Source organism: Erpetoichthys calabaricus, chromosome 2 (genome assembly GCF_900747795.2).
Source record: "Erpetoichthys calabaricus chromosome 2, fErpCal1.3, whole genome shotgun sequence".
In the NCBI taxonomy this organism is placed as follows: domain Eukaryota; kingdom Metazoa; phylum Chordata; class Cladistia; order Polypteriformes; family Polypteridae; genus Erpetoichthys; species Erpetoichthys calabaricus.
Genome location: NC_041395.2, coordinates 207,732,957 through 207,758,994, shown reverse-complemented (window position 1 = coordinate 207,758,994; position 26,038 = coordinate 207,732,957). Strand labels below are relative to the sequence as shown.

Sequence of the window (26,038 nt, the reverse complement as noted above, 5' to 3'; positions counted from 1 at the left end):
GTGTTATGAGAGCCCACGTTGCTCTGATAGTGGCCTTCAGCTCTTCTGAATTGTTGGGTCTGGCGTATTGCATCTTCCTCTTCACAATACCCCATAGATTTTGTATGGGGTTAAGGTCAGGCGAGTTTGCTGACCAATCAAGAACAGGTATACCATGGTCCTTAAACCAGGTACTGGTAGCTTTGGCACTGTGTGCAGGTCCCAGGTCCTGTTGGAAAATGAAATGTGCATCTCCATAAAGTTCGTCAGCTGCAGGAAGCATGAACTGCTCTAAAACTTCCTGGTAGACGGCTGCGTCGACCTTGGACCTCAGAAAACACAATGGACCAACACCAGCAGATGACATGGCACCCCAAACCATCACTGACTGTGGAAACTTTACACTGGATCTCACGCAATGTGGATTTTGTGCCTCTCCTCTCTTCCTCCAGACTCTGGGAATTTGATTTCCAAAGGAAATGCAAAATTTACTTTCATCAGAGAACATAACTTTGGACCACTCAGCAGCAGTCCAAAGGTGAGATGCTTCTGACGCTGTCTCTTGTTCAAGAGTGGCTTGACACAAGGAATACGACAGCTGAAACCCATGTCTTGCATATGTCTGTGCGTGGTGGTTCTTGAAGCACTGACTCCAGCTGCAGTCCACTCTTTGTGAATCTCACCCACATTTTTGAATGGGTTTTGTTTTACAATCCTCTCCAGGGTGCGGTTATCCCTATTGCTTGTACACTTTTTTCTACCACATCTTGTCCTTCCCTTCGCCTCTCTATTAATGTGCTTGGACACAGAGCTCTGTGAACAGCCAGCCTCTTTAGCAATGACCTTTTGTGTCTTGCCCTCCTTGTGCAAGGTGTCAATGGTCGTCTTTTGGACAACTGTCAAGTCAGCAGTCTTCCCCATGATTGTGTAGCCTACAGAACTAGACTGAGAGACCATTTAAAGGCTTTTGCAGGTGTTTTGAGTTAAATAGCTGATTAGAGTGTGGCACCAGGTGTCTTCAATATTGAACCTTTTCACAATATTCTAATTTTCCGAGATACTGAATTTGGGACTTTCATTAGTTATCAGTTATAATCATCAACATTAAAAGAAATAAACATTTGAATACATCAGTCTGTGTGTAATGAATGAATCTAATATACAAGTTTCACATTTTGAATGGAATTACTGAAATAAATCAACTTTGTCATGATATTCTAATTTTATGACCAGCACCTGTATATGGGCCCCGTCAGGTCTTTATGTAAGCATACCTCAGTGACCTGAGGCAACTGGACCTCTTGTGTGCCAAATGTCACACGTGTGCTATCTTTTCCATCTCAGTATTTTTTCTGCGATTAGTTACCCTTACCCAATAAAGCAAACTACTATCTACAAAATTTCACCTCGGGTCACGGGTTTCCTTTAACCGTTTCCTTTAGCATTATCAGAACCTGAGTTTTAATTTTTATATTGGTAAATGCGCTCGTTTTCTTTGCGAATGGTGTGGACATCTCTGAGTGTGCACAGATGAAAATAAACAAACGTTTCTCTCCTTTCTGTTTTGGGAATCAGCTATTAAAAACAAAATAATAAAAAAAACTTTAAATGCAAATACATAATCTTAAATTTTCGTTGGTATTTAGCGTTTCCTTCTCCAACACGTGTAGCCTCACTTTCCCAGAGAGCAATTCTTCCTCCGCCCTGCCCCTTAAGCTGTAGCATTCTAACCAATCACAGCCCTGCACGTGAAGGTCTGTGTTATTGGGCAGGTTCCTTAGTGTGTGTTGGTTTCCCGTTAGTTAGGACTTGGCTGCATCTTATTTGCAGTTCTGCTGATACGCATCAATAGAAAGACCAGAAGTGCCTTTTTGCAGAATTTGGTCGTCGAGTTGCTTTCCTCGGTTGTCACCGTTATGGCTGTCGTTGTTTTGATGGTGTCGGTTCTGGTGCTGAGCGGTCTTGCATTCGGCAGTGACGTGCTGGAGCTCGGAGACAGCGACTTCGACTTTTCGGTGCGGCAGCATGAGACCATGCTTGTGGAATTCTTCGCTCCCTGGTGAGGAATAGCGGCATGCAATGGACGGGTAAAAGCAGGGAAATGTGATGCTAGTGGGCCATAAAAATTAGACAGCGTCCCCGCGAGAAGGTGCGCTGGAGAAAACAGTCGACGAAGCCCGTGCAGCCGCCACGTTTAAGTAGACATGCACGCCAGGTGTGGATGCTGCAAAGTCTTGTTTCTGTGTTAGTGCTCAATGAAGGACTTGGTGACAGCGTTCATTCTCTTATGATAATTTCACATTTTTTGTGTATCTAGATAAAACATTATAAACAAACATTTGCTGTTGCTAAATGAGGTGATACGACAGAAATAGTTACAAGCATATTAATGAAATATTGCGATCAGATTTACTCCACTCCGCAAAAACATGTTAGTGTTCCAATTTCACGACACAACTTTATTTTGCAAGCTTAAGGGTTTGGACAAGACCTCCTTCGTGATGCATAGCTGTGTCTTAGTTTACTTTGGAACTGTACTAAGAATTGACGCACATCATAGCGCCAATTTGGTTGTTGCTAGCGCAGGTTTCCATAACAGTGAATTAATTGGTATCTTATAGCTGAAAATAGAATTATTTGAGTAACACAACTGCCTCACACATATGGACCTCGTTCAGTTAATTTCTGAGATACTACTTACAGTATTTGAATACTTAATACGTGTAACGGTAGGTTGATCCGGAGTGTGCAGATGTCGTCTTAAGTAGGTAGGGTTCCTACTTTGTGGCGTCTCCATCTCTTAGGGAGCCTGCTGTTACAATGAGGGTATAAAAATGAGTCGTATTTTATTGGTCGAGTGTTGCGTAGATTTACTTGGTTGTTTGTAGTTTACAGTGATCATCATTCCAAAGTACATTATGCATGTGGAATAATAGCCAAAGGTAACTCTTGTATGTAAAGGCTTGTGCTGCAGTCATTTCCTTGGTCGTGTGTAGTGGTGTGGTCGGTTGGTGCTGCTGTAGTTCCTGGTGGAATGGCAGAGAATGTGGGATGTGAAGAAAGGGGTTGGTAGAGGCAAGATTAATACTTATTTTGCATATTGTTAGCTCATCATTTTGACATATTCATTTCTTTCTAACTTTGTTACATAAAAAAATGGTATGGAATTGTCCATACAGTACTTCCATGTAAATTTCACTTTAGTGATATCACAGGAAATCACTCAATAGATTTTACAATATAATAATAAAACAATTGATTGTACTGTAAAATATTATAGAATCAAGTACAATAACATTTATTTACACAAATGGAGTACAATGAACAGGAAATTAAATATTACTTTGTTGTTAATGTCATTCAATTTGAAAGTAAACACATTGGATAAAATAAAGTAAAGAAGCTACATTGCCTGATAGATTGATACAGGGATAGCTGTATGTGATGACTTTTACAGATCTAGGTATGTGTGTGTGTGTGTTTTCTGTGTGCTTCATTATCCATCATGTGCTCAGGTATGGCAAACTTGCTACCAGCTAGCTATCTTTACTTATAAATTTCTTACATGTATATTTAAATAAATGGTGAATGTGAAAAATTACTCGTAAAATTTTTCCAAATGAATAGGCCTGGTCCTATGACTAAATGAAGCAGATGGAAAAATCCCTGTTAAATTAAACAATTTCTATGGTAGTTATCACTGGACATGGGTCAGACCATTTTGGAAGAATATTGTTTGAAAAAGATAGGTCAGTTTTTTTCATGTTATCATTGTACAGAAGTTTCCACACATACACAAAAAGACACCATGCTATTATAAATCCTCGCAGTTAGGAGACCTGGGGACCCGGGTTCTCCCTGCGTGGAGTTTGCATGTTCTCCCCGTGTCTGCGTGGGTTTCCTCCGGGCGCTCCGGTTTCCTCCCACTGTCCAAAGACATGCTGGTTAGGTGGATTGGCGATTCTAAATTGGCCCTAGTGTATGCATGGTGTGTGGGTGTGTTTGTGTGTGTCCTGCGGTGGGTTGGCACCCTGCCCGGGATTGGTTCCTGCCTTGTGCCCTGTGTTGGCTGGGATTGGCTCCAGCAGACCCCCGTGACCCTGTGTTCGGATTCAGCAGGTTGGAAAATGGATGGATGGGTGGGCTATTATAAACTTTTCTTGACGTTTCGAACGTCTTAAAATCAGAGTCTGAATATTACTCGATAGCGAATTTTTGATCCTAGCACCAGACCTCCATTTACATGGAAAGAAACACTGATCACAGTGTAAGTACAGTAATCCCTCCTCCATCACGGGGGTTGCGTTCCAGAGCCACCCGCGAAATAAGAAAATCCGCGAAGTAGAAACCATATGTTTATATGGTTATTTTTATATTGTCATGCTTGGGTCACAGATTTGCGCAGAAACACAGGAGGTTGTAGAAAGACAGGAACGTTATTCAAACACTGCAAACAAACCTTTGTCTCTTTTTCAAAAGTTTAAACTGTGCTCCATGACAAGACAGAGATGACAGTTCTGTCTCACAATTAAAAGAATGCAAACATATCTTCCTCTTCAAAGGAGTGTGCGTCGGGGGCAGAGACTGTCAGAAAGACAGAGGAAAGCAAACAAATCAATAGGGCTGTTTGGCTTTTAAGTATGCGAAGCACCACGGCACAAAGCTGTTGAAGGCGGCAGCTCACACCCCCTCCGTCAGGAGCAGACAAAGAGAGAGAGAGACAGAGACAGAGAAAAACAAACAAGCAAAAATCAATACGTGCCCTTCGAGCTTTTAAGTATGCGAAGCACCGTGCAGCATGTCGCTTCAGGAAGCAGCTGCACAGAAGGTAGCAACGTGAAGATAATCTTTCAGCATTTTTAGACGAGCGTCCGTATCATCTAGGTGTGCGGACAGCCCCCGTGCTCAATCCCCCTACGTCAGGATCAGAGAAAGTCAGCGCAAGAGAGAGAGAGAAAAGTAAGTTGGGTAGCTTCTCAGCCATCTGCCAATAGCATCCCTTGTATGAAATCAACTGGGCAAACCAACTGAGGAAGCATGTACCAGAAATTAAAAGACCCATTGTCCGCAGAAATCCGCGAACCAGCAAAAAATCCGCGCTATATATTTAAATATGCTTGCATATAAAATCCGCGATAGAGTGAAGCCACGAAAGGCGAAGCGCGATATAGCGAGGGATTACTGTAGTGTAATAGCCCATGTTCTAAGTTGTGTATTTGTAACAGGTACTTTGGAATTATTGTTTGAGCTTGCTTTCTATCTATCCATATACTGTGTGTGTGTTTTTGTGTATATAGTATTAAATGGTTAGAAGTCGCACCATTAGTACCAAGAAAAGATATAAATAGATAAATAAAATATTTTGATCCACATGATGATGCATAAGTAAGATTAAAACCTTCAAGTTTTGTTATTTATAGTTTAATGTGTGTCTCAATGTATACACATTTATGCCATAGAGGGCAAATGTTTCAAAATATCACTGTGCCAGAACTTCAAAAAATCTAAAAATATAATGAATAAGAACTATCCCCAAACACAAGAATTACAAAAAGAAGAAAGAAGTCTGACTTGGCTAATGCCAAGAGAGCACACAGTGAGGCATCATAAAGGCATATTGTCTTCGGTATGAAGGATCCACAGGTGTGTTTCTCTCCCACCTCTGCTGAACAATTAGTTGGCTAAAAGTATTTAGTGATAGTGTTTCATAGAGGGGATGTGCAATATTGTGTACAGTGTCCATTGTCTTTATTATCTCTTTTGCTACTACCTCTGGTGAATGAAGAATGCATCCCATCAATGAGCCAGCCTTCCTAATCAGCTTCTTGATTTGGTGGGTCTTTCTAAGACTGGTTACTGCTACTAGAGAAGTCTAGCCTGTCATTGATCTGGAGCCCCAAGAACTTGTAGCAGTGCATCATCTATAACTCCTCTCCTTAAATAGTGACCAAGCAGAGAGGCTGATTGGTGCTGCGAAAGTCAATAACCATTTCCCTGGTTTTGCTGATGCTTACACTTTTGTCCCATTTCCTCTGTCAATAACGTGCCTTTTATACATTATCATTGGTGAATTTATTTAAATTATATGATCTGCTGTTATGTATAGTATATGGGGTATAGTACAGGGTGAACAGAAAAGATAACTGGACTGTTCCTTGTGTTGTGACACAATCCTTGAGTCTCACAAACTGCATTCTGCCACACAATTGGCCTATTATTCTGGACACCGTTAGCTCATTGACCTGTGCACCCCTAATGTAACTCCTAATAGTAATGGCTAGATGGTACTGAAGACATTGGAGAGATCAAAAACCATAATCCTCCCAGTGCTGTCAGCTTTGTCCAGGTGAGAATAAGCACTTTGGTAGAGTGGAGGCAGATAATTGTATCTTCTGCTGCAGTCTTTGTTCGATAGGCAGATTGCAGTGGGTGCAAATGGTCTGACAAAAAGACTCATATAGTTCAGCCTCTCATAGTCTACATGGTGTGGGATGTAAGGGCCACTGGTGTAGTCATTTGGTGAAGAGGTGCCTGCCTTCTTTGGAACTAGAACAATACAGTTCTGCTGTTAGTGAGTTGTGGTAGTGTATTAGTCCTCTCAGACTTGTGTGTTTTTTTTTTTGCTCATATTGTATGTTGGTGTTGTTACTACTGTTAATAGAGAATATATTACCATTGCTATACTCTAGGAGATAATGCAAGTAAATATTTCAGTGTACTATGAACATAATACACTAATAAATGTTAAATTGAACATGAAGCTGTTCATTTTTATTACTAGGGGGCCCTGCTCGCTTCGCTCGCTAACCCCCATGTTTGGTTTTCCAGATACACACTTTTAAGATTTTTTTTTTCTTTGAATTGTTGCTATTTCATTAGTTTCACTTTTATTTCAGAACTTCTTTAAAAACAATATTTGGAATCTTTAGAGTCCCAACATGCTGAATCTTTTAAATGAGGTCCATGAGACATGTGTTTAATGACTTTGTACCGTAATTCAGGATAGGTTTCTCTGTTTGGAATTTCAGCACAGACAAACCGATCCACATCATCAGGAGTTAATAATTTTTTTTGCAAAGTAACCAATAAATGCATTGAGGTAAACCCCGTTTTTGAAATTCTCTGACTTAAACTTCAAAGCCTTACAATATTTACATACCTCAGACATATTACCTATGTCCATATATTCAATCTCTATTTGCCTTTTCGTTATTTCTCTTGAGTAATAATTTCTCTTTGTTTGCGCTAATGTGATGTTTACTTTCTTTGTTTTGACAATTTCGTTTTTTTCTGCTTTCATATTCTGTATCTTGCTCTGTATGTCTTTTGAATTCTACTGTTTTCATTATCTCTAACCTGCTCTGCATGTGTTTGGCCCCCTTGTTTTTTAACCTCATTATGACGTTTTATTTTGTTTTATACTTTGTCTTTTATTTCTGACCTCGCTTTGTCCTGCTATTTTTTCAATTACACCTGGTCCATGATGATTATTTTCCCTTTTTTCGAGTAACAATTTCTTTTTGTTTGAGCTAATGTGGTCTTTGCTATCTTTTTTTGATACTGTAGCGACCTCTGTGTCCGGCTCGAAAAGAGAAGCAAAAAAAAACAAAAAAAAACAGACAGACGTAGTAAAGTGAACAATCAAGAAAAAGAACACCGACTTCGTAACCCCAAACCAACTTTCTAGCACCCTCTCCAACCCCTCCTCCTGTCCCGGGACCCCCCCTTACCGCATCAATCAATATCCTGCTGTCAGTCATCCGTGCTGTACTCCACCCTCCCTCAATTGAACCTAACAGTCACTCAATAAAAAAAAAAAGGCTTCAACCTGCCGGGGACGCTACAATACTTTTGAATTTTGCTGCTTTCATATTCTTTACCTTTTTCTGCATGTGTATCACGCCGGTTTTTTTTTTTTTTACCCTTTCGAATTTTTCATTTGCACCTTTAAGAAAACTATGCTTTTTCAGTTTAAGTATTAGGGGTTTAAATTTCTAGAGACCTCATGATACAATATTGACTCAATACTTGGGTTATAGTATTATGATACTGCAGTTTTCTTTGTTTTTTTAAGTGTTGTGAATCCTGTAATAGATATAATATTACTCTTTATTTGACTAAATCTAAAATTGAAATCATGTCCTTGCAGGCAAAAATGTCAGTCTGTTACACCTATTAAGAAAACAACCTCGGCTTAATTCATACCACTTGCATATTTTATTTGTAGATTCATATTTCAAGCATTTCAGCAGTCTCTTCAGTAACATGTAACAGCTGCACAGTTATGGCACATAACACACACATTACTGTATTTAGATTAAGCTCTTTACGAGTCCTTGTTATATACAGTATTTGTTTTAGGACTGCCAAACAGTGATAGGGGTTTCAGTGTTTAATAATTAATGTGTTGTTTGGATTCATACAAATATATATTTAAAATTGTTAGTGCTATACACCTGTATATTGCATTTATATGAAGTAGGTATAGACTATTACCATGCTATCTTTGAAGTATTATTAAACTTTAATACATAGATTTTACATATTGGATACACAATTGTGTTCTCAAATATTGATAAAATTTCAATGTTGATTTATTAACCATGGTGGGGCCTAATGCTTATAATCTCCTTACATTTTTTACTTTCTTATATACGAAGTATAGGGAAAATACTGAAATTCTCCAAAAATTCCATTTCGAGAATTTGATGAATCTTGACATTTTAAACCTCCTGAGTCCGAAAATACAATTTTTTGGAATTATGCCTGTGTGTGTGTATGTAAACACAATAACTTGAGTATGCTTTCATTTAGGTCAACCAAATTTTGCATACAAGTATTAGGTACAAAACATAGATTTGTATCAACTTTTGTGCTATTTCCATTAACCAGAAGTGGTACTTTACCTTTTGTTCATGCAGCTGCAGAGTCCGATTTATTCAACTTTACTTTTATAATAATTGTTCAATATATTATTGATTTGATGTTGATTGCTCTTTAATGAAACTAATATAAAAATATAATCATTGTCTTGCTGTTGACTCCTCAAATATCCATCCCTATATCTGACTATACGAGAAAGGCTAGGGAAGACCACTCCCAATTGTTGTTTTTTAATTTTTGAAGAAGATTAACCACCTCTTCTCTTGTATATCTTCATTGTGGCTCAGGCCAGATTTATATTTAATGCAGAGAGGAACTTGGGCCAGTTTGATATGGGTGCAAGCAAAGCACCTGCTGGAGGTTTCACTGCCTTCTCTTCTAATTGCAGTATAAATCCATATTCAAGCGAAAGCTGTAGTTGGAGAGCCCTACTTCTTAGTTTTCTGGGGGTAATTGATTTTAATTTTCATGTTTCATTTGAATCTTTTCACTACAACCCTGTAAAATCCAAAATTAACCCAAGCCCTTAAACAAGAACAGATCATCTGATATATAGTTAGGTCCATAAATATTTGGACAGAGAACTTTTTTCTAATTTTGGTTCTGTACATTACCACAATAAATTTTAAATGAAACAACTCAAATGCAGTTGAAGTGCAGACTTTCAGCTTTAATTCAGTGGGGTGAACAAAACAATTGCATAAAAATGTAAGGCAACTAAAGCATTTTTTTAACACAATCCCTTCATTTCAGGGGCTCAAAAGTAATTGGACAAATTAAATAACTGGAAATAAAATGTTCATTTCTAATACTTGGTTGAAAACCTTTTGCTGGCAATGGCAGCCTGAAGTCTTGAACTCATGGACATCACCAGATGCTGGGTTTCCTCCTTTTTAATGCTCTGCCAGGCTTTTACTGCAGCAGCTTTCAGTTGCTGTTTGTTTGTGGGCCTTTCTGTCTGAAGTTTAGTCTTCAACAAGTGAAATGCATGCTCAATTGGGTTAAGATCAGGTGACTGACTTGGCCGTTCAAGAATTTTCCACTTCTTTGCTTTAATAAACTCCTGGGTTGCTTTGGCTATATGTTTTGGGTCATTGTCCATCTGTATCATGAAACACCGCCCAATCAATTTGACTGCATTTAGCTGGATTTGAGCAGACAGTATGTCTCTGAACACCTCAGAATTCATTCGGCTGACTCTGTCCTGTGTCACATCATCAAAAAACACTAATGTCCCAGTGCCACTGGCAGCCATGCACGCCCAAGCCATCACTCTGCCTCCACCGTGTTTTACAGATGATGTGGTATGCTTTGGATAATGAGCTGTTCCATGCCTTCTCCATACTTTTTTCTTGCCATCATTCTGGTAGAGGTTGATCTTGGTTTCATCTGTCCAAAGAATGTTTTTCCAGAACTGTGCTGGCTTTTTTAGATGTTCTTTAGCAAAGTCCAATCTAGCCTTTCTATTCTTGAGGCTTATGAGTGGCTTGCACCTTGCAGTGCACCCTCTGTATTTACTTTCATGCAGTCTTCTCTTTATGGTAGACTTGGATATCGATATGCCTACCCCATGGAGAGTGTTGTTCACATGGTTGGCTGTTGTGAAGGGGTTTCTCTTCACCATGGAAATGATTCTGCAATCATCCACCACTGTTGTCTTCCGTGGATGTCCAGGTCTTTTTGCGTTGCTGAGTTCACCAGTGCTTGCTTTCTTTCTCAGGATGTACTAAACTGTAGATTTTGCCACTCGTAATATTGTAGCAATTTCTCGGATGGGTTTTTTCTGTTTTCGCAGCTTAAGGATGGCTTCTTTCACCTGCATGGAGAGCTCCTTTGACCGCATGTTGTCTGTTCACAGCAAAATCTTCCACATGCAAGCACCACACCTCAAATCAACTCCAAGCCTTTTATTTGCTTAATTGATAACGACATAACGCCGGACTTGCCCACACCTGCCCATGAACTAGCCTTTGAGTCAATTGTCCAATTACTTTTGAGCCCCTGAAATGAAGGGATTATGTTAAAAAATGCTTTAGTTGCCTCACATTTTTATGCAATCGTTTTGTTCACCCCACTGAATTAAAGCTGAAAGTCTACACTTCAACCGCATCTGAGTTGTTTCATTTAAAATTCATTGTGGTAATGTACAGAACCAAAATTAGAAAAAAGTTGTCTCTGTCCAAATATTTATGGACCTAACTGTATAAACCTCTGCAATCGTTATAATGCTTTTTGTTATGCTGGAACTATTAAAATGCCCGGTTTATGTAATACCACAGAAATATAAAAAGTCATGGAAAAGTAATTCAGTTACCATCTTGAACTAAGGCCTGCTTCATTCTTATAGCATACCAAAGTATTCCAGAGGAGAAGGCTGCACTGGACTTTTTTTTTTTTTTTTTGTTAAAAACCCATTCTTACCCTTTGTTTTAAAAAAAAAAAAAAAAAAAAAAAAAATTCATCCCTCTTCCACACAGAACTAACTTCAGAAGTTCAGTCTTGCCTCCTTCTGTTGGCAGCACTAAAATTGTCTTGAGCCACAAAATATGAAGTCAGATCATCCATCCCTCAATCAAAAGACACTTTACTAGAATGCATGCCTCTAAGTATCAATCAAAAGCTGCAGAAATTCGTAAAAGCTTTACTAGAAATTTATATCATGCTTAAATATCCTGGAAAAATAAAATATATATTTAGTTGCATGTTATGTTTGTGTTTTTATAGTAAATGTCAGCTTAATTTCTCTTTTAATATACAGTATATATGAGACATTTCTAACGTGATGTGCCTGACATACATATTTTGTACGCTAAAACATTCAAACACCTGGGACAGCAAGCAAACAGCAGATTTCCTTTCTCATCATGAAAAAATAATTGCCATATGTCTAACTTTTCATTTTTCATTCCAATATTTTTAAAATCATCTTTTGTTTATAAGCTACAGATTTCAACACTGGCACTACTTTTTATAGCTGCCTATGCCATCTTGCAGTCGCACACTAACTTAACCAATGATGCTTTCCTTCAAAACAAGAGCTGGTCTTGCTATATGTACTTTGATTAGCAGCTGAGCTGATACACAATAGAATAAAAAAAAAAAAGCCATGCGTATCTACATCCTATTTCAATACAGGCTCCTGCATGTCATGAATTTACTAGCCATGTTACATGTTGCCACTGTATGTTTTGTATATTGCATGATTAATTGGTCTTTGATTTTTATCTTTTTTTAATTTAAGCTTTTTATGTCTTATTGTTTATGTATACATTCTGCTGCACACCTAAGAACAGTTTTCTAATAAGAGATAACTTGTATATAAACATAATTTATAAATATCTTCTCTTTTTTGTGGAACGAGAGAAAAAGTTGTGCAAAAAGAATGTGTTCTTGATTTCAGAAAGCTATGGAAAAGTTGCTGTCCAGTTACCAATTTAAAATGCTAAAGCTTTTTATATTTGATAGAAATTGCATATCAAACAGAATCTGCAGTGGAATTCTTTTAGATCATAAAAACTCAAATAATGTTTTGGCAGACAGATAAACTGCAATTGACAGTGTCTGCAATTGAAAGTACAGATGAAAGTAAACAATATTCTTGCTCTACATGTTTCACAGGTGTCCTACTGTATCTATAAGAATGTCAGGATAGCAAGTTGAGGAGCATCTTCAGATGTGGCAAATGTTATATCGTTGGAGCACTAATGATGTTGATCAAATTCATATTGCATGTTCAAATGGTCAAAATTGACTGTTTGAATGAACACTTTTTATTTCTGAATATTTTCTGTCCAAGTGCTGAAATGGTGGAAATTTTGTAAAGCCAACATTGATACCGATGTTATATAGATAGATTACACTGTAATAAACATTTAGTGGACATTGTATATGCTGTAGCCCATAGACACAACATATGGTCCCAACAGTGAGCATATCGTTTATAATACTGTGTGCTAAAAGCTAAAGATAATACATATATTTCTAACATTATAGAAACATTCATTTTGAAGCACAGCTACAGTGGTGTGAAAAACTATTTGCCCCCTTCCTGATTTCTTATTCTTTTGCATGTTTGTCACACAAAATGTTTCTGATCATCAAACACATTTAACCATTAGTCAAATATAACACAAGTAAACACAAAATGCAGTTTGTAAATGGTGGTTTTTATTATTTAGGAAGAAAAAAAAATCCAAACCTACATGGCCCTGTGTGAAAAAGTAATTGCCCCCTGAACCTAATAACTGGTTGGGCCACCCTTAGCAGCAATAACTGCAGTCAAGCGTTTGCAATAACTTGCAATGAGTCTTTTACAGCGCTCTGGAGGAATTTTGGCACACTCATCTTTGCAAAATTGTTGTAATTCAGCTTTATTTGAGGGTTTTCTAGCATGAACCGCCTTTTTAAGGTCATGCCATAGCATCTCAATTGGATTCAGGTCAGGACTTTGACTAGGCCACTCCAAAGTCTTCATTTTGTTTTTCTTCAGCCATTCAGAGGTGGATTTGCTGGTGTGTTTTGGGTCATTGTCCTGTTGCAGCACCCAAGATCGCTTCAACTTGAGTTGACGAACAGATGGCCGGACATTCTCCTTCAGGATTTTTTGGTAGACAGTAGAATTCATGGTTCCATCTATCACAGCAAGCCTTCCAGGTCCTGAAGCAGCAAAACAACCCCAGACCATCACACTACCACCACCATATTTTACTGTTGGTATGATGTTCTTTTTCTGAAATGCTGTGACCAGATGTAACGGGACATTTGCCTTCCAAAAAGTTCAACTTTTGACTCATCAGTCCACAAGGTATTTTCCCAAAAGTCTTGGCAATCATTGAGATGTTTCTTAGCAAAATTGAGACGAGCCCTAATGTTCTTTTTGCTTAACAGTGGTTTGTGTCTTGGAAATCTGCCATGCAGGCCGTTTTTGCCCAGTCTCTTTCTTATGGTGGAGTCGTGAACACTGACCTTAATTGAGGCAAGTGAGGCCTGCAGTTCTTTAGACGTTGTCCTGGGGTCTTTTGTGACCTCTCGGATGAGTCGTCTCTGCGCTCTTGGGGTAATTTTGGTCGGCCGGCCACTCCTGGGAAGGTTCACCACTGTTCCATGTTTTTGCCATTTGTGGATAATGGCTCTCACTGTGGTTCGCTGGAGTCCCAAAGCTTTAGAAATGGCTTTATAACCTTTACCAGACTGATAGATCTCAATTACTTCTGTTCTCATTTGTTCCTGAATTTCTTTGGATCTTGGCATGATGTCTAGCTTTTGAGGTGCTTTTGGTCTACTTCTCTGTGTCAGGCAGCTCCTATTTAAGTGATTTCTTAATTGAAACAGGTGTGGCAGTAATCAGGCCTGGGGGTGGCTACGGAAATTGAACTCAGGTGTGATACACCACAGTTAGGTTATTTTTTAACAAGGGGGCAATTACTTTTTCACACAGGGCCATGTAGGTTTGGATTTTTTTTCTCCCTAAATAATAAACACCATCATTTAAAAACTGCATTTTGTGTTTACTTGTGTTATATTTGACTAATGGTTAAATGTGTTTGATGATCAGAAACATTTTGTGTGACAAACATGCAAAAGAATAAGAAATCAGGAAGGGGGCAAATAGTTTTTCACACCACTGTAATATAGTTAAGAGTTATGGAGAGAAAGTCAGAAATGAAGGAACTCATAAAAAAAAAAAAAATAGCCCCTTGCAAACATCCAGGCAATTATAGGCATCCATCTTTCACACCTGCTTTATCCTGAACAGGGTCACAGCGCCTGACTGGGGCAACCCTTGAAAACTGACCTGGTAATTTCGGTAGTCATGCCGTAGTATGATTAATTTTGTGAATTTCCCATTTGGATTAATAAAGTGTCTATCTGTCTATTCCCAAGAAGTTACAGAATCTGCTAATATGTGTACAAAGCCATAAAATACTTGGCTAAAACATGTAAAACATCACAGCGTACATGTGTAAGATGTGCTTAAATTGATTTGATGTGCGTCAATCATAACAGGTTTGTGCTCCGTCTTTTGGAAGTGGGGGGAAAAAGTAGATGTGTGTTTTGTAAAGCTTGTCATTCAAAAAGTCTGAGATTGGCTCTGAAACTAGGGACTCTTCATACAAACCAGGGAAGCTAACTGTGAAGCTGATTTCCACCGGAAGTGGCGTTGTAGTTTTTCACAGGCAGAGAAAGCATTAAAATTGAGACTTTGTGGTGCTTCTCCTTGGAGAGAAGCTTTATACATCTTTCAGGAGCTTCCAAAATATAGTAGTAGACTATTTCCTATTTAATTTTGAGCTCCTCTGTTGTTCAGTTTCTCATTCATTGTATTATGTCCCAAATGTATTTTTTGTGATTTGAGTACATTATGAAAACAAATGAAGTTCCTCCACAATGACTATCCAAATACTAGCACATTTCTGCCATAATTTACCTGGAAATGTCATGTTATTGTCTGTCAAAGAAGTTAAAATTAGTAATTAAACTACTTATAATGGCACAAATCATGTCCTTATCTTGAATGAAGACATGTTGTTGCAGGGTATTATGAGAACCAGATTTACTAATGGAGTACCAGATCATGTACACTCATGTTTATTAGAACCTGTTACAGCTAATGGACACAGAGTAGACTTTGTATTGGAAAAATAACCAGTATGAAAAGGTTAAGAGAAAACTGTCTGTTTCCTTACCTAGTAATGACGGTGGTATCATTCTTCATGTATGACTGTTTATTTTGTAGGGTTGCATATACATGTGTAGTCCCTAGAGTGTGACTGATGTAATAAGCAGATTATATCTGTAACCAACAAGTATCCCTTGTGTATATCTGAATTTTGAGCACAGTGTTCTCATCTGTTAACTAATTAAGGTTTAAGAAATATAGTACTGTACATGTATTTCTTAAGTATGTGATATGACTTTACATACTGTATTTCTTACCAGAATGTCACAAACAAAGCATACACCATTCTTGTTCTTGCTTTCAATTTAGGATTCTTGGTCCTTGCTTAATTTAATCTGTTTGCCACAGTTTGATGCTTGGCAAATTGTTATAGGGTCTTTATGGCAAAGTAGTGTACTTTACTAATTAACTACTAAAGAGGAATTCTAAATCAGTCTCTATTTCTTACCATCATTCTTGGGTTATTCCATCATAAGACAAATACATAGATAAATAATATGGTTTATTTAGTGAACATTGAGACATTTTAGAAAAAGCAGTAATTGTTAGTCTGATAATGGATGGATCTTCAAACACTATCATATTTTTTTTGTCATACTAATATTTCTGTTTTGAATCTGTGCTTTTGGAAAAGGAGTAAGAGACTTTGAGAGTGTGGTGGAATTATTACAGAATATTAAAATGATGTTGTGAGCTTAATAAAGGTACATAGAAATAAATTGGTAATCCCAAATGTAAGAACTGGTGGACAGCATCTTTTTCAAAATAATTGCATATAATAACTTGTACTGTATTTGATATGTGATCCTGTAAGAAGTAATTTGAATACATGGACAATTGTAGGCTCAAGGATAGATTCTGACACAGTACCACAATGTAAAAGCCAAAAATGTGAATAGTCATTTACAGAGATATTGGGCAGGGGTGTAAGATGAGTGGAATTCTGGTGGTTTTGATCAGTTTCACGGGTTTAAATATGGTAAACTGTGGCAGTGGTTTTGTAATATTTTGAAATTTTCTTGAGTAAGTAGCATAGTACTTTTCAAAGTAATTATACAGTATATAGTCAAGGAGCCTGACCAGTGTAAATGAGCCAAATAAAGTATGAGGTTTTTTTGCATTAGGTCCATGGACTCCATGCCAGGTACTATTGACTACATCTTGATTCTTTTGATATTTTATGTTAGAAGATGTCAAAAGAGAAACTTCAGTAATGGTGAGGATTATAATGAAGTTTTTAGAGTGTCAACAGACCGCTGGCAGTAGTCTGAATTTAATCTGTGCTTTGCCTGGGTCAGGCAATTTCTTGAGCTCCGATTACAATCGGGTGTAACTCAAAACAGTAGTGATTTAAGCACAAACAAGCGGATAATGTGGCCAGACCAAAATCTTTTCTGTTTTAGTATTTATTTAATCTTTTAAAAAAAAAAAAAAAAATGCATTCAAATCTTTTGAAGGTAGGGTCATCTGTTAAAGAACAAAGTTCAACTTTCTCAGCTTGATGTCAAATTGTGCTAGAAGTGCACATTTACAGCTTGTGTTTAAAAAAACAAAAAAAAAAACAAGCACTACTACCCAGTCTCTGCAGCCTGCACATTTCTTAAATAAATCAAAGCATCTGTTGTCAAGCCCAGGCATATATTAAATAAGTGTTGTAACTATCCGTGTTATTTTTTTTTTCTTTTTCACCAAGAAATATAACCAATTTTGAGAGACTAATAATATTGAGTTTTTCTCCTTACCTTATCTTTATTTGCATGCTTCTCTTCAATCCTCAGCAAAGTGGGCTTCCTGAAAGCCCAAAATTACAGATTTCCATTGATAGTTTGTTCCTGAGCTTTGACTATTCTTTAAAACATGTGTTTTCAATTTTTTGTCATCATTTAGACAAACAAGCTATCACTTATACTGCAACAATATATCCAACTACTGTTTAAATCTTACTGTAAGTGTTCAGGCTTGTTCTGCAGGGAATTGGAAGTGGCTTTGTTGGAAAACTAAAGGGTGTCCAGGAAGACATTGGTTTGACCCTAAAGACCACAAATTGTGTTAACTGATGGGGAAAAAGTTTCTAGCCATCTTCAAGTATGCATATTATGAGACCTTTCAGCTTTCCAAAAGTAAATTGAAAGAGACATTCAAGTCTGAAAGGAGCAAATAAACTACTTTATTCAAATTACCTTGTTTAACTGAAGTGTGATTACCTGCCTAGCTACAGTCTGGCCTGATGAACAACATCACACTATTTTCCAAATGCATGTTCTCATGTACAGATGTGGTTATGTACAAAAACAAGGTATAAGAATGACATATAGTTAAAGGAAACCTCCGCATTCAGCTACACACCATTGGGGTGGATTACATTTTTCCAACATTTTTTCCATACTCACTAGGTTTAGTTATTGTGGAGAATTGGTATACATTTTGTTTTTACACATGTATTCTTTAGAGCTCACATTTCAGTCATTGCACCCATTTTTAACAAAGACCCATAAAATACCAATCTCTCCCATGCAATATGCATGACAGGAATTCAGAAGACGCAACAACTTGTTGATGCTGTTTAGTGATGTGTCAGAACAAATGTACAGAAAATACAAATTTGTTTTTTTTTTAAATAATGTGTATGTTACTGTCAATGTGTGAAGTTAGGTATTGTGTAGAATGCCTAGGAAATCTACTGTATATAATGATGAAAATGGGATGTCAAAGTGTGAAACGATTAAAATTTTAAACATTTCTTAGGTATTTTATGCCATGCCAAAAGGCAAAGTGGTAAGTCATTCTGTAAAATGCCTAGGTATTATTTATTTATTTTTTTGTTCTTTATTTCGCCTTATACAATTTCTTGTATTAGGAATTTGTTAGTTTTCGCATACCCCTTGGGGTCAGAGTGCAGGGTCAGCCATTGTACAGCTCCCCTGGAGCAATTACAGGTTAAGGGTCTTGCTCAAGGGCCCAGCAGAGTAGGATCTCCTTTGGCACTGACAGGGATTCGAACCGGCAACCTTCTGGACACCAGCACAGATCCTTAGCCTCAGAGCCACCTCTCCGCCCCATATGCAATGCCTGGGGAAAGTATGTAGCATATTAAAGTAACACAGACATTTAATGTTTTGCCTAAAAACATCACACTTTCTGTAGAATGCCTAGGCATTCTATACAATACCTGGTTTTCACACATTGTCGGTAACATATACTGTACATAAATATTAGAGGAAAAACAACTGACCATCGAAAAGCTTTCTTTTATTCTGTTTATTTAGCAAGAAAACCCAACAACATGATTAAATTAAGATAACGAACACCATACGTTATTACAGGAATGTTAGCCTGACTTTCTGTTTTTATTTAATAAAAAAAAAAAAAAAAAAAAGATTTTGTTTTTTCACATTCGACTGTCCTTTTATTTGTCGGATGCCTGCAAATGTCTTTCCATAACAGTCATGGAGTGCTGGAGCTAACCCCAGTAACATCTTAAAGCAAGGCTCTCTTATAGCAAATTATAGGACTTAAGAAGCAACTAATGATAATGCATCTTACTGACTTCAAATATATATGTATGCAAGAGTGATAGAAAACTATTGTCAAAAATGAGAATACAAAATAGTATTAGTGGCATTGTGTCAAGATGAAATTTTATACTTGGGGATTTGCAAAAGTGTTAATATCCTATTTGAAAAATATATGGAATTTCACATTTCTAAATTTATATGTAACATCTCAATCAAATAATTTGGTGATAATTGATAGCCAAATTGATATTTGCAGATTGATCATGCAGTTTAATCATTTATTGTCTTACAGCACTAATCAAAACACCATTTAAAGTTAGATGTATTAAACAAACCAAACCAAATGATCAGAAATCAACAGGTAGTAGCACTTTTGGTACATGGCCCCCACAAGATTTTCATTCTGACTACACTTTAGATAGTTCAATTCATATGATCGACTCTCTTATATGACATTATGGTAATTGTGCCTTCTAAATGTGTTTGTTTAGCATACCTTACTGGGATTCATGCTGTTTTTTATGAAAGTACATTGCATTTACTTTGCAAAGTAAATGCATTTCAGCAGGCCAGTTGTATATGGCAATACGTAGTACTCCATAAAGATTTTTAAAAAACCACATCCTCTTCATCATGCTACAGTGTAATTGCAGTTTAAAAACAAATGGAAGGAATTTAGGGTTTTTAGTGGTGGCATATAATTAATTAAAATATTTTGCATATGTACAGTAAATAAATGTTAATTGTGAATTTATAGTTCACTGGCAATATTTTACTCTGAACAGCTGCTTTTTCAGACTGATGTCTAGTGTCTTTTTTTCCTCTTGATTATTTCATGTTACAGGTAGAGAGAAGCTTATAGAAACATCACAATTTAATCTTACTGTAATAACTGGTTAACACTATGATAATATTGCTATTGTATATGTTTTGTATTGGAGTATCTTCAGCCATGCTAAAATTAGTAGTCCTCGTTGCTTCTTTCACACTTGGGCCGAGTTTATACTTCACGCGACGCATGCTGCAGCGGATGCTCCTGCTACGCAAGCGTTTTACTGTTTATACTTGCGCACGTACTTTACGTAAATCAGGAAGAATCCACCAGGTGGCAGTGCGAGATATTATCACGGTGAGAACAGGTTCGGCTTCGCTGTGTTGTGAATTGCCTGGAACACCCATTAAATTCCGATGACACCTTGCCGCAATATCTTTGAAAAGGATGTTTAATGATTAAATCCATCAATCCAGGAATGTGCCCATTCCAGCTAGCATTGGGCACGAGGCAGAAACAATCCCTAGACAGGGCATCATCTCCTCGCAAGGTGAATACAAGCACTCACATACACTAGCGTTATTTTAGTGTCCCCAAATTTGCATATCTTTGGAAGGAAACTGGAGCATACTGTAGAAACCAGCAGGAAAACTCCAAGCAGGGAATACCAGCGACATGACTCCCTGTGAGACAGCAGTGCTACCGCTCCGCCTCCGTGTCACCCCCATGTGTGTAATTATTAACAGTATTCATTATTTAAATGAAATGAATGATTTATCTGTAAAATGTAACATACATACATTAATGCATTTCATCATGAAAGTGATATCAAGTATAAATCTATGGATTCTAAATGTGCAGAGAGTTACGCATTTAATGTGTTCTGTGTGGTGATCTATTTCTGCTTGCCTCTGCTGTCAGGTCACGAGGAAGTCCTAGAAGATCGTAGCAATTAAAAACTGGGATGATGTTTACGACGGTCTACTTTAATGATAAAGTAAACTACAAGGTTAAAGTGAATATTTCGAGATTAAAGCCGAAATTTCCAATTTAATCACAAACTACACCTTTTCACCATGTCCTTAATTTTTTTCTCTGTGGCTGTACATTATGTTTCTGTTGTGAAGTTGCAAAAAAAAAAAAAAGACGGAACAAAGTATGGTATGTGAGACTTTTAAAATGTATCGTGTCATTACGATGGGGAATATGCAACGCTTAAATATAAAAGTACCACGAATGCATCTGTATGTCGGCATTTTGCTTCACCACATCGAACCATTCCTAAGCACGCACATCGATCCTGTAAAATCTGCATAGAGGCTTTCTGTCACATGTAGATCATAAACACAGACTCTGACGTCACATTTCAACTTTTATCATATTGCGCCCCCGACATTTTGCTGGTACTGCAACTCGCGCATGCGTTGCGTTAATTTCTGAGGACCTGCTCAAAGGACACGTCAAATGAAAGCTGGGAAAGCGTGGCAGCCATGAAGCGTGCACGTACGCGTTCTGAGCATGAAGTATAAACGAGCCCTAATAAGAAACAGTATTCACATTAAAGGCATATTAGAGTAGTGAATTTTGTTACACAAGCTCCAAAACAGACAGATAAGTTTTATAGGCTGATGCAACAAAATGCCTCATGTAATTTTCTGTATGTGTACTCTGTGTGGATGTGTGTATACTTATTCATACAGTTTGTGAGACTTTAAATAAACATAACTCCTGCATATATTGGTGAATCCAAATGAAACACTTATTAATGCTGCAAATTGGCAGAATAATTTGAGCAACACCAGATTTTTGTTCTACAGAGATGAGGCTTTTGCATTTCTTTTGCAGTCATTATTGCTCCTAACTGCATCATAACTGCACAGGTCCTCTCTCTCTCCAGATAATAAGAGTCATTTGCGATGTGGCCTTGTCTGAATGCAAAATCCAAGTTTTTATTGGCTTGTTGCAGGCGAGCAAACTGTGTCTGGATGGCAGTCTCTGCTTCCTCCATGTTTGATGCAGAATCGCACTCCCCTCAATCCGCTACCGTGTCCGATGCAGCATCGCACTCGCCTCCCACTGCTATTCTGTGTTCATCCAGGTCTGTATTGAGTCTCCAGTCTGGGGAGGCTGTTAGTACATATGACAGCGTGGAAAAGTTTGCCAACTGTCCCAGGTCTTCACTTGAGGATTCATCCCCCACCTTGCCGGACAACTCTGGTTCAATTTCAAACCCGGTTCCTTGATTGACATTGTTTGTGGCGAGCCCCCTCTATCCCCTATGTGGGAAGGCGCTCTGCAGGTGGCCAAGACTCATGGGAAGAGGGCATTCCTTTTTCCTATTAGGAGTGGTCAGGGTGAGGTGTCTGATATGGCAGTCCAAACCTTAAAGTTCTTCCCTTTAAATTAAATATGAATAATATATTGTTGTATGTCCCTCTGAACGCAGCAGATGTTCACTTTGTCTGTGGTCTTATAACGGGTCTGCCAATGTAATAGAGACCTTAAAATTGTCCTCCTTTAACATCTTGGGGGAAACTTGCGAGCTGTATACCTGGGCTAGACTGATACCTATTGTTTGCGCAGGTGGGAGGTGGCATTCCTGAGTTAGATGTCCCAGTTGATCACAGCGAAAGCAGTTGCTATCAGTTCCGCAGTATGGTGTTTACACTATGGCGTATTCCACCCATGGCACTTGTGACCCTGAAGGTCTGTGCTGGCTGGATTGAAATTGGGGTCAAGCCTGGGTAGCCCCTTCGTTTCCAGGTGGCTAGTGCACCCTGTAGTCTGTGGGTCAGATTCAGCAGCGAGTGGACGTCATTCTGTAGCATTTCATCACAAAGGCTCTCGTCTATCACTGACAGGAGTGCATCTGTAGTGACCTTCTCCACAATGCACTTGAAAGGGTCTCCGTGGATCCAGCTTTGAATCGAGTCCACTAAGCCCTGGATCTGTCCTTGTACAGGGTGATCTGGATCAATATACCACAGTCGAAACTGGCACCCCTTGGCCATCAGGCTCACAGCCAAGCAGAGGAGGATCTGTTGCTTCAGGAAGTTATAATCATGAAGCCTTTTGGGAGGGATATGACTTGGAGGGCTTCTCCGATTAAACACTGGGCCAAAATAGCTGCCCAGGCTCCCCTGTCCCAGCGCAATAATGTTGCCGTGCATGCAAAGCAGAATAGGAAATACTCAGGGTCATCTGAGGGAGCCATTTTCGGCAGCACATGTCATGGCTGCGCCAGGGCGGGGAGGCCGCCAGATGCTCATTTTGAAGCGGGAGTTGCTGTTCTTCTTGGGGATCCATTGGTGCAAGGACCCCACTCTAGGTATCATGTGACATGTGAGTCACTGTCTTGCACCCCTAAACACAAGGCTGGGTCTCGGTACTTTAGCAAAACCAGCTTTATTCAGCTTGAAACAGGAACAGCCCAGTTATTTATTGTAGCGGGACCTACCACTCTTCTATACACAGACACAGTAGTCAGGCAGGGTCGGGGCCAGGTTAGTGGCCAAGTAAGACTGTTCCCTGCATTTATAATGTTCCTTGCATCACCCATCGATGACAGGTGCTTATAGCATGACTGCGATTGTCTCAGATTTGGTTCCGCAGTGCTCCACTGTGGTGCTGTGAGCCTGCTGTTGCCCTGGCAACAGATAAGCAAGTGGTAATCGCGCTTTGGGTCACACTTCAGCATGTCGTCCTGTTGGGGGGTCCCAAAAGAGTTCAGAAACCTCACAATACAAAAAGCCCATAAGGGTACATTGTGTTGTATCATTTTCTACAATGTATTTAATAGTGGAATAAACATTTTAGTGTTAATAAAAAAAAAATAATAATTTGGAGTGGTCTCCCTTAGACTTTCTCGTATACTCTGATATGGGGATGGATATTTGAGGAGTAAACCTTAAGACAATGATTATATTTTTAGATTATGTACATTAAAGAACCATCATCAACAACAAATCAAATCAAATTAATAATATATTGAACAATTATTATAAAAGTAAAGTTGAATAAATTGGACTCGGCTGCATGAATTTAAAAAAAAAAAAAAAAAAATCTTGTATGTGTTCACGTAAAGTAGCACTTCCGGTTAGCGGAAATAGCCCAAAGGTTGATAGAGATCAATGTTTTGTACCTAAAAAATTTGGTTGACCTAAGTGAAAGTGTACTCAATTTATTGTGTTTACATAGACATAAGTCAGAATGGTATTTTCGGACTTGGGAAGGTCTAAAACATCGAGATTCATCAAATTGCTAAATGGAATTTTTGGAGGATTTCGGTACTTTCCCCTATACATTGTTTAAGAGAAAGTCAGGGATGTCTAAAATGTCGAGATTCATCAAAATCTTGACATTGAATTTTGGACAATTACAATATTTTCCCTATACGAGAAAGTAAAAAAGGAAGAGGAAGGTAACCTGTATTTATGACTGTAATCACATTATAGTGGCTTAAGTTGCTTGTTTAAAAGTAATATCCATGGTTTTTATAATATGGGTAATGACAATAGGGAGAGAGATTAAGAAGGGGAATCAATGCAACATCAGTAAAGTATTGTTACTTGGTCTTTTTGCTCCTTTAGGTGTGGTCACTGTAAGAAGCTGGCACCAGAATACGAAGAGGCAGCCACTAGGCTTAAAGATATTGTGCCCTTAGCCAAGGTGAGAATTCAGCTAATGTTTCAGATAGTTTTTCACACTCAATGGAAACTCAAAGTGGAAAATGTTCAAATTACGCTAAATGGTTTTTAGAAGATGTGCTCAGTCAAGTCAAGAGTAAATTAACTAAGCTTAGTTAGTATTTTATAAAATGTATTTATTTGAAATAAACATAAAGCTGATTACTACTGATCAAAATAAAATCTACGTAGCAGTAGGCATCACAGTAGAATAAATATATATTAAAGTTTATTCAGTTTAACTGCAATTTATTTTAATTGTTTTTCATTTTCCACCAAAGTGCAAAAATATTCATTATCCAAAACTGGCAGTTTTTAATAAAAATTCTCCACAAATATTTTTTTTTATTCTTGTCAATTGATTTTAGTCCACAAACGAAGTTCACCTGGTAGTATTTACAAATTTACCTTTTCACTCACTTCACCAGTCTGATATATTTTTTTTCCGTACAGCAGATCTATGATCTGTGTGTCTGGTGAATTTGTGACTTGATATGGACTATGACACCTAACAGAGAAAGTCTGTGATACGGTTTGCATATTTGCAGCTGGTGATCCACAAAGGGAGAAAATGAATCGCGTATCGTAAAGTAGTTTTTATTCCTGAGCTTTCAGCCCCTGCCAGGGGACTTCATCAGAGGATAATGCTTAGACTTACAAGAATCAAAGGAAATATATAGCAAAAATTAGGTGGGGGAGGAGCTAAGTCAGTGTTTTCAGGAGGGAGGGAGGTATTGGTTGTAAAGTTTTATTTATTATGAACATGTTCTTCTTAAGTTTGCATATGCTGGGTTTATGTCCAAATGTCTGTTAATGGCGTTCTCATTTGATAGCCAAGATTCAGCCAGCACTCTGGCACTTTTAGTACTAGCCTTAAATCTTACTTGTACATTGTCCCAGTTAAATGTATGTTCTGTTGATTTTGTATGCGTATAGATCAGTGAACGTGAGTCCTTCCTTCTGACGGCATTGCGATGTTCCTCTATACATGTTGCGACTCTTTTTGATGTTTGTCCTATGTATACCGCTGGGCAAGAACTGCATGGAATGCTATACAGTAATCCTTCCTCGATCGCGGGGGTTGCGTTCCAGAACCCCTCGCGAAAGGTGAAAATCCGCGAAGTAAAAACCATATGTTCATATGGTTTTTATATATTTTAAGCCCATATAAACTCTCCCACACTCTTCTAAACATTTCCCGCACAATTATACAGCATAAACCCATTGTATTCTCTTAGATATTAGGTAAGATTCATTGAAATTATGTATGTAAACACACTGTTTATATACAGTAAAACCTAAATATTATTTTAAAGATATCGAGCATCTCTGATATCACATATGTTACAGCCATTACGACAGACAGGCCACCAGCAATAAATACGTACAATGCAAGAAAAATTGTATACAGTAAAATGTGTGTACAGTGATACTAAACTATGTACATGTAATAAGTACTGTACGTAGAAAATTAATTTTGTTACTCACCAACAGTGACACTACGACTTGTCCGATAACGATGAGT

The 26,038-nt window shown here is 38.0% G+C and overlaps 1 protein-coding gene across 1 annotated transcript in view; it reads left to right on the top strand.

The window, feature by feature from the left end:
- Positions 1-1,737: 1,737 nt before the first annotated feature.
- pdia7 (protein disulfide isomerase family A, member 7) overlaps positions 1,738-26,038 on the top strand; it is a 66,693-nt gene continuing 42,392 nt past the window's right edge. Inside the window, exons 1-2 of the mRNA XM_028795064.2 lie at positions 1,738-2,038; positions 24,418-24,496. Coding sequence (XP_028650897.1) covers positions 1,896-2,038; positions 24,418-24,496 — 222 coding nt within the window. The 5' untranslated portion in view covers positions 1,738-1,895. The remainder of the gene's footprint in view (positions 2,039-24,417; positions 24,497-26,038) is intronic.